Below are 9,623 nucleotides of genomic sequence, written 5' to 3' on the forward strand. Positions count from 1 at the left end.
AAGAGTCTGAGCTGGTGCTAATCCACTGTTAAGGAAAGCACTTGAGTAATCTGAAACAACAGTGAGGTGTTTCAGTTGTGCTCAAGCTTCCTAGAGTGAGTGTTTGGTAATGTGGATGTTTTGGAGCAAGTGACTGGTTCAGGTGACTACAACATGTTTTTAACACACATGCTAAAGGATTGTCCCTTCACTGGCTTTTTTCAGGAAGGAATTTTACTTCTCTGTGGAAAAAACTGACATTGTACACACGAAGACATTTTTGTAAAAAAACTATTTGTTTTTTTTTCCTTCAAGTCTTCCAGTGCCTTCCCATCAAACAAATAACGATGGAGACCGGATTGTTGTTTTAGCCTGTCAGAGAACATGGGCGCTACCAGACACACGTATGTGTGAGCTCTGCCGCAAATTCAAACTTCCCAAGTCTGCCATGACAAGCATGTGTGTGCTCAGGAACAGACTTAGGTTGAGCTTTGCAGGGAGAAGACTTGTGTGTGCTCATCGCCATAGCACAAGGGTGAATTCTTGTTTGTATGAGTTCAGACAGACTGGTCAGGGAAGGAGTGGAGCAGCGCTCTCTTCCTCAACACACTGAATTTCGTTGATGAGCGGGAATGTGGCAGTAATTTGGCGTGTTTAAGTCTTCTTTTAAGATGTCTCCTTCCCTAACAGGGGAGAGGTAGCCAGAGTTTCTGGAGTAGGATTGGGTTCTAGCTTTGGAGAGTCCCTTAAAAGAACAGTAATATAAACAAATTACTATTTTAGGTTGTATTTGTTTTCCAGCTAACTATCTACAGGGCCTTCTCACAGAAATCCTGGAGCTTTCCCTATCTAGTCTGTCTAGTGAGGGCACCAGCTACCTCAACGCCCTGGTAAACAGCGCAATGACACTTGAAACAAACGACACTTCTCTTACCAGGTAATTCTTGCCACTGGGCATCAGGGGTGAGGATCTGTGCAGTTTCCCTCTGTTTTTTCAATTCAGCAGTTTCAAACTTGACTTTCACACCAGGAATCTTACTTGTCCAGCTTATTTTGCACCCTTGGGCAGCTTTGGAGGATACAAGAACTCAGCACAAAGCTTGAACCCTTGATGATCCCAGCAAAGGAAGTCTCTGAAATCCAAGAAGTGCATCAGCCAGAGTTAAATCCCTCTTTCTTTTTTTTTTTTTCTGTTTTTTTTTCCCCATACTTTTATAGACAGTGGTGCAGAATGCTGCCACTCAGACTATTGTGCTGGGTAGCACAAGCTAGAGCAGCATTCACCCTGTGTAGGCAAGGACTGGGGAACTGTAACTTGTCTTTCAGTCTCAGCTCCTCATTCTTCCCTCTCTTATCTGCCCTCAGTTAATGTAAGGAGATTTCCTTACCCGCAGAGAAACAGCAGCTGTTAGCCTGGTCTTCCTGCGCCCCTCTCCCTAGCCTGGGTTAGATCTGTAACACAGCAGGTTTGTGCTGAGCATTGGCAGTAAGGAAGGGCCAAAATCTGCCTTGGAATCCAATTTTTGTATGATGTTCAGGAGCTTGGCTCTTACAGCTCTTCTCCTGAGCTGGAGGGGCAAGAAGCTTTGAACCATTTGGGAAGAGACTGAAATACTGCTGAGCATGTCTGGGGGACATGCATTTTCAGGGACTGAATACAGTTTCTCTCAAAGGCAATTTGACAAGAGCAGAGCATCTGATCCTGTCAAACCCAGTAGTTATATTCACTAGAGTGCCAGATCTTGTTTGTTTCCCCCTACTGAGATTGCTGGGCCGTTTCCCCTTCCAGATTAAATCTTCGTTAATTAAGGGAACCAAATACCCTTAGTGACTGACTTTACTTTTTTTTCTCTGAAATAGCTAGCAGTTATCTGATGTATCATAATATGAGAACAAAAAAAAGTGATTTGTGGAGAGTGTGGAGAAAATAATAACAATAATTCTGAATTTCAGAAGAGGTGTCTCCAAGCATTCCCACTGAATTCCCACTCTTTTCACCAGCTTCTTCTGTGCCATCGATGATATGACTTCAGAGCTGTACACGACAGAATCAAAAAACAGAGAAATGGAACTGGCATTGAGCAACAGCAGAAAGAAACTAACTACAATGCTGACGCTGGAAAAGCAGGCAGAGGAGTGAGTAATGGATGAGAAAAGGGAAAGATGCAAGCAATACTGTTGATCTCTGCGATGTGGAGCATTGATTGTGATAACTAACAAGGATAACTGAATTTTCAGGTTTTTGACACATCTCTAATTCACAGTATTTGGAAATATCTGTCAAAAGCCATGTGCTGTGGACACATTTAGTAATCAGAAGAGATTTGGGGTACCATCAAACCCATTATTTTAAACCAAAAATGGTCTACAAGCGGTTTTCAGGTAGGGGCTTGCATCTTCTACCAGTTACCTTCATCTGAGACTGAAGGCAAACCTGATTTTCTTACCATATTTAGCATGGGCTCTGTAGTGAGAGTGAAGGAGCCAGGCAAAACAAAAACCGTTCCCAGGTAAGAATTTCTTTTAGCCCGTGTGTGGGAGGCCTGAAAAAAAAAAAAAAAAATCGGTAGCAGGTCCATTCTCGAGAGGATGTAATCTCAAGCGCTTTGCCAAGCATAGCAGGATCAACCCCTGCCTTGAGTGGGGGTTAGCCCAGATGATCTCCACAGCCTCCTTCATGTTAATTTTTTTCTGTTTTTTGTCTTTTAAAGTAGTAATTGTAGCTGCTTGTAGCAAAGAAACCAGACCTGTGTGCTTTGTGCAGGTTTGCCATGGCCCCTCTCTGTCATTGTAAGTTTAGCTTGTGTAACAGGCCTCTAACTGAATTAAGGAATTATGCAGAAGACGATTACTCTTTGCTTTTATGCAGATGGCTTCCCCCTTGGCCTTTTTTTTTTTCCCCCTGGCCTTTGAGACTCTGGATGTAACAGCTGTGGATGTCTCCACTGGGAAATATCACAGGGAAATGCAAGTTTTTCTTGATTCTCTCCTTTCTTCTGTTGGTTGTGTTACATAATTAAGATAATTAAGCAGTATTTGTTTACTGGTATCTCTTTGAATGTAAAAGTTTGTTTCTTTTTCTATTTTTTTAAGGGATCTTAAAAAAACAGAGGAACATCTGGAAATAGAAAAGACCAAAGCTGACAGCCGATCCCAGAACTTGCAGTACCTGAAAGATAAATCTGAGGATTTAAAAATCAGGATCAATGTTGCTGAGGTAGATGGAAGGAATTTTCTAACAAGACATTGTGACGGGATGGCTGAGGCATGGTTCGTCAGGCCCAAAGTTGTAGCTACAGAGACATCCCAGGAGCTTGCTAAACTCCAGGGCTGAGGACTTTTGGGCTAACGGGACAACGTGTTACTACACTTGAGTTGTTCCTGCTATATTCATGATCTTTCCCCAGGACATCCTATGATAAATGCAAGGGCACTTTCTCTGCTTTCACTGAAACTGTATTAGCTTGGACTACCTTGTGCTTATTGTGAGGTACTGTCATATAAGAGTATACAGGCAGGTACCAGTAGAGCAGCCGATTCACTGAGGTAAATTGTTTGTCAAAATTCTGAATATAGCCATTTTTTGAAACTAATGAATGATTAAGCACAGCAGGCAGAAGTTTTATCGTCTTCTTCACCTTTCCTACACAATGAAGTACATGTCAATGCTTTATTTAATGCTTGGATGCTGTCTGATACCTTGACAAATATAAGATGGGAAACATTGCGTTAGAGTTGATGACATTTTATTGAGAAGCCTCTTCCCAGCTTTGCCATGTGCTCTTCTCCCAGTAGTCTCCTGGAAAGACTAGTTTTTCTTGATATAAATTTTAGTAGCAACTGATTTCGTACACCAGCTATAGCTGTGGTTCAAATAGCACACGTTTCTGTTGTTGATAAACTGCCTTCTTGTTTGCCTGTTTAGTCCAAAACCCAAGGAAATGGTAAAATCTTTCTCCTCCCTGTTATATTTTTGCGGTCCGTTATGAACGAACTCTTTCCTGTCCATAGGAACAGCTTGCTGCCATGGGGTTGGACGAATTGCTGACACATGAGTCACTCGTGAGCCTGTCTGAGGTAGGTCTTTTGGTACAAGATGGATGTTTCTACAGTGGTACAGACCAGGCTTATTTGTTGGGTGGTTTCAGGAAATGTAATTTGCTATTTGGTTACCTGAACAAATATTAATAGTAAAAAGCAGCACAAATTAAAATCCCGTAGGTGGGTACCTCTGAACTGGGGGATTGTTGGATGGGTTTATCTGTCCTAGAAATTGAGAAGCACATATGGGTGCTGAAGTGGTACCTTTTCTTCAGGGTTATGTGTAGGCTTGTTTTGGACTTGAGAAGAAGATTTCCTTGTGGACTGATTGAAAGGAACAACTGGAATCTTTATTTTTGTTGCCTTTTGTTTTTCCCGTTCTTCTCTTTCTGCCTCTGTCTGTAATTGGGAATATAGCCTACTGGAGAATTTCCATGGAATAAATTCCCTGCTACTGGAAGAAAACTGGCAGCCGGTCATCTGCCTCCTCTCTTTGTGATCTGCGTTATAAACGGAGTGGATATTCTGTGGACTGTGTCCTGTTACATGGCTTCCTGTGTATTGTAATTACTTGATAGGTGATTCTTTCTAGTTTGTGTGACATAAACCTGCTGTCACACACCTCAGAGCAAGGGGAGAAGATCAAATGAAACCCAAATTCTGAACTGCTGTGTGCTTTTTTTCTGGTGTCTTTAAATATAACATTTTTCAGCTGTATTGTAAGCCCAGTGGGGTTATTTGTTAAAGGAAGAAACACATTTCTTGAGTTACTAACTATAGATTCTCCAGCTTTGTGCTGAAGCATTTGTACACATCTAACATTTGTGGTGTTTTTTCTGCACTTACCACATTTTAATACTATTTGCTATTACTGTAATGAGAACTTAGTCTTTCTTCCCATTTTTTTGCTAGCTTTTCTTGCATGTTATTTAAGTTGAACAATGAAAACAGGTTTCCTGATTCTTTTTTTTTTTTATGTTGCCGTTCTCATGAACCAACACTGGGTGGCAATGTTTACATTGCACAGTGTTTCAGAAGAGTACTAACCAAAAACAATTTCTGTTGGAATTTTGCATACAAAAGGTCATAGGCAATTTTCTAGACTTGTCATCTTCTAAAACCTGAGCGTAAGGGCAGGTTTGATTCCTTGACATTTCTATATCTGCTTTGCCAAGAGCTCAGTGAATTGGATAGCAGAAGTTACTTTTATCTTCAGAGTGCTTTTTTTTTTTAAATTCTACGTTGATTGTTTGAAAAGAGTTGAGGACTGTGGAAGATGCTTAATTTTCAGCCCCAAAGAGAAATTCTTTCCCCTTGTTAACACAATAAGCAAAGCAGTGCAAGTGTAACGGGAGTCGTCTTGCTGCTGCACGTGTAAAATTGTTTTCACACAGAAGCCATAGGCATGAGAATGTTTCCCCTTCCTTGGGGCTCAGTTCTCTCTCTGACCTGCAACGAGGTTGACAGTGCAAGTCCTCTGTCTGGTGGATTCTCATTGTTAATCCCCTGTTCTTTCAGGGAGGTGAGGTCAGGTGGTTATACTGTAAGAAAAGAAACCTGAAGGTGTCTTTAGAATGAGGAAAAATTAATTAATACCTCTGGGTAAAATTTGAACTGAGTTTGACTGACAGCAAACAGAACAGCAGATCTTTAGTTTTCCGTGGATTTTAAGAAGGACTGTGGAAGTTCTTGCCAACATCTGTGAATTCTGAAACGCTATAGATAATTGTGGATCTATTTCACTGATTTACATCACTTCTACAAGTAAGACTATAGAATATAATCTGCCTTCCTCTCTTCACAGAAACTGGCTGGACTGCAGGAAGAAATTGTGCAATTGAAGAAGAATCTGGAGTTCTACCTAGATTTACCCCCTGTAATTATTTTTTCCACTGTTCCATTGTATTTGCCATCAGATTAATTTTAATGGACTTCAGAATGGAAAGGATATTGTTGTGATGATTTCAGTGGACAGGTATATGTCCTACAGGTCTATTAATGCTGTGAACCGCAGACTTCAAGTAAACGGAAAGCTATCTACTTATCAAAGCCAAGAAGTTAACTATGTTTACCAGGCAAACTTTGTTCTAACAAAATGCACAGGTTTGCTGGGTGAGCTCAGTATCAAGGTGAAATAGCCAGAAATTAGACAAAGAAATGTAGAAGAAAATATAATTCCTTCATATAACAAATTTTTTGAGATTTACCAGTATATTAGTTATACATGTCATCAGGCTGTCAATAGGGTGGACACAGCACATTGGGCAGAGGTTGGAGCTCTGAGCAAGATTTTAGCAATTATGAAGAAAGAGCCACATGTAGGCATTGTCCCCTAAACAAGTACTCTAGCTTGTGTGAGTACTGGCTGCTTCATCATTTTCTTTGATTTCTTTCGAGGGTGCTGGGTACTCAGCTCTCTGAAAATGCACATTTTTCATTTAGATTACTAAATTGCAGTTTTGAAAGCCCCTGTCTGCGTATTTTTTGTTCATTTCCTATTTTGACTATTGTCGCTATTGGTCCCTGTGCTAGGAGTTACTATCAGACTGCTGTGGGAAGCATCTTTTTATAAAAAGGATTTTACCCTTTTCAAATGAGAACGCTTGTTACAAAAGACTGCTTTGGTTAAGGGTAATTTTGTGAACAACTTTATAGTAGCTTAAAGAAATCCTGGGTAAGCAAGGCTTTAGTTCATGAAACAGAAGGCCTTGGCTTTGCCTGACAGCTATACATCACCACCTGTGATATTTGGGACTACTAAACCAAAGTATTTCCAATCTCCTTTGGAAGATTGCCATTGCTTTTATAGATAAGTGTTAAAGACTTTTCTCTTTGTCATTCAGGGAAGAAGTAGCAAAAACTGGAGTGCGACTAGTTGAATAGATTTTGGTTTTATTAAATACAATTGTAACTGTCTAGTTTACAGTTTTGTATTTGAGTTAGGTGATATGGCCTCTGTTATCTCCTCATCTGAGCAGCCCACAGCCTTTAATGGAGCTAACCTCAGACCTTTCTGTGTAAGAGGTGGAAGAGATTTATTCCAGTTCTTACAAATGGGGCATAGAGATCCAGAGAATCAGAGACTGGTCCAAAAATCACACAGGAACTCTGCGATTAATGACATCTCTTGTATTATGAACTAGGGACCTGTCGACTGGGCCGCACTTCTCTCTTCACCTCCTTAGGCCCTCCATCGAGTTCCTGCTTCTCAACACATCTCCCTCATACAACTACTGCTGTCTTGCTCCTAGATGAAAAGGATGAAGGGTGGGACTGCTTCTCTTAAATCCCTCTTACTCCAAGAGGCAGCTGTCTCTTTTCCTCAAGCAAAACAGGATGTTCAAATTGGATTAGGTTCTGAAATTCCCCCTCTCCCTCCCATCTTGCTGTCAGTGGAGACAGGGAGAACCCTGATACCTCGCTTCTGGTGCAGGCAGAAGGAGGGAGGAAGGTTTATCCTTGCAAGCTTATTGTGCTTTGGAAAATTCATGTGCAAATATGTTTAAAGTCTAGTTCCTCCATTGGTAGATATGGAAAATTGCTAAAAATGGGGGGTTTTTTTAGACTTTAGGCCATACCAGACTTTTGAAAAATACATGATTGCCCAAACCAAACTGATAGTAGGCTTTTGATTTCAGTACCTTTTGCATGTGAAGGGTGTACACAAAACTGATTTCATTGTTCTGAATTCCCCTGTGCTACATCATTAGACTCTTGCAAAGATGTAGGGACTGTCTGTTTCCAGCTGAAATACTGATTTTTCATGCCATTTTCTCTCATCAGAATCTTTCGCTTGCACAAGTGAAGATTGAAGAAGTAAAACGAGAACTGGTAAGAGGTGTTTTTTTTAATCTTTCACAGAGATTTAACTCAGTGCTGTCATTCCAAAACAAGCTATATATATTAATTGGTTGTGGATTTATGTGCCTCAGATTGTAGTCTTAATGATCTTGAGGCAAATTTGCTCTGGTAAGGCAGAAGCCGTGCGTATTGGTAGGAGGAACTGGTGGAGGAATGATATCTAAGCTACAAAGGCAGTTGGGCATAATGGTATCAGTGGGGATTAGGTATCTATATCCCTCTGGATTTTGTCTGCTTCACCTGTCAGAGTGTTTATTCACTCAGCTGTGTTGCAGCCTATTGGTCTCACAACCTTCCTTGCTGCTCCTGAACTCTGAGGGCTCTAGGGACCATATTTTATTTAACAGCTGCCTCGTAGACTGCAGTGGGGACCTTCCCCTGTAAGAGATAATGCCCATTTCATCCATGCTTCTGTAATTTGCAGGTATGGTTGTTCGGAAACATTCATATAAAGCTGTTTGGGAAGTTCATACATAACTTTCCTGAGCTGGACCATGTTTGAGCATAAAACTTGTCTTTATTTCTTTTGGGCTATTGTCTGCTTACTCATAGATAAAGCACAAGGTACTCAGTGATAAGCCTTAAAGCTGTGATCAAAAATCACAGCTATTTGAGAGTATTTTGTACATTTTCAGACAGGACTGCTCAGGTTCATAAGCCACATGTTTTTGATTCAGAAATACAAGCTCACTTTACCAGCCGGAGGCTTTTATCACGTCAGAATACTGGTCTCTGGAGAGTATCTGTTTAGTGTGAAGGCATCTGATATCATGTTGGGGCACAGTATAAAGGCAACCGAGCTTGATTAGCCCTTCATTTGGAGATTTTTCTGTAGTTCTCTACGAAGAGTCCTGTGGTTTGCAGTCGTGAGACCTTGCAGTTCAATACTTGGGTTAATCACTGCTAATAATATCCCACAGTTTGATCATTGTAGATATGTTTGTCTGACAAGAATGTAAGAAAACTGTTTTATGGTCACTGATTCCTCTTGGTTTTTCTCTCCCGCTAGAATGTCTTGGAGGCAGAGTTCTCAAAGCAGATTGAGGTGCTGACTCTTGAGACGCCAGAGCCCAGCAAAGTCCAGTTCACCTGAAATGGCCTGTGTGGAAGAAGATTTCCCTTCCATTGTCTATTTATTTGCACTAGTAGAACGTTTTGGAATTCTTACTGTACTTCTGCAGCTTTCTGCCTTACTTTTCTTGCTGTTGGATGGCACACTTGTGACCTTCCAGCAAGCATGCCTACCTTTAGGGGTTCAGGTAGCCTTGCATTTGTAAACATAACCTATTTTTCATAAAATAACCCCCAAACTTACTGTTTTCTTTATCAGTTCTTTTTTCACATGTGATACACACCTGTAACTGGCCTCCAGATGGCACTTCACCAGAGGATGTCCTCATCAGGTTGGGGTTGACCATTACCACTTAGAATTGAACTGATCAGGGAAACTGGTTTTCTTCTTTTTCTCTGTCCAGGCTCTGGATTGTGCTTTTTTTCCTGGAGTCCTTTCTTTGGTGGTACAAGTACAGTGATGACAGACTCTCTTTACATCTACTAGATCATTGGCTTTTGCTCCCGTTTTGTTTTCTCGTATCATTTCAGGGTTGGGGACACATAACGTTTTTTTGCCACTCATAGCATGTCTGATGTTTACCAAGTTTGTGAAGTTGAGTTCTAGACTCATGCCTGGAGTGCTTCTTAGTTTGAGCATTTTCTTTAAACAGAAGCGAGCAGTTAAATTT

At 40.9% G+C, this 9,623-nt stretch overlaps 1 protein-coding gene across 1 annotated transcript in view; it reads left to right on the forward strand.

Annotated features, from left to right (window-relative positions):
* Positions 1–8,974, forward strand: part of HAUS1 (HAUS augmin-like complex, subunit 1) — a gene marked incomplete at its 5' end in the record, with an annotated part of 10,003 nt that extends 1,029 nt beyond the window's left edge. The window contains 7 exons of the mRNA XM_009702654.1: positions 781–916; positions 1,981–2,115; positions 3,073–3,196; positions 3,991–4,056; positions 5,825–5,896; positions 7,804–7,851; positions 8,891–8,974. Of these exons, the coding sequence (XP_009700956.1) occupies positions 781–916; positions 1,981–2,115; positions 3,073–3,196; positions 3,991–4,056; positions 5,825–5,896; positions 7,804–7,851; positions 8,891–8,974 (665 nt within the window). The remainder of the gene's footprint in view (positions 1–780; positions 917–1,980; positions 2,116–3,072; positions 3,197–3,990; positions 4,057–5,824; positions 5,897–7,803; positions 7,852–8,890) is intronic.
* Between the last annotated feature and the right edge of the window lie 649 nt (positions 8,975–9,623).

Source organism: Cariama cristata, unplaced genomic scaffold (assembly GCF_000690535.1).
Source record: "Cariama cristata isolate BGI_N322 unplaced genomic scaffold, ASM69053v1 scaffold32376, whole genome shotgun sequence".
Lineage (NCBI taxonomy): Eukaryota > Metazoa > Chordata > Aves > Cariamiformes > Cariamidae > Cariama > Cariama cristata.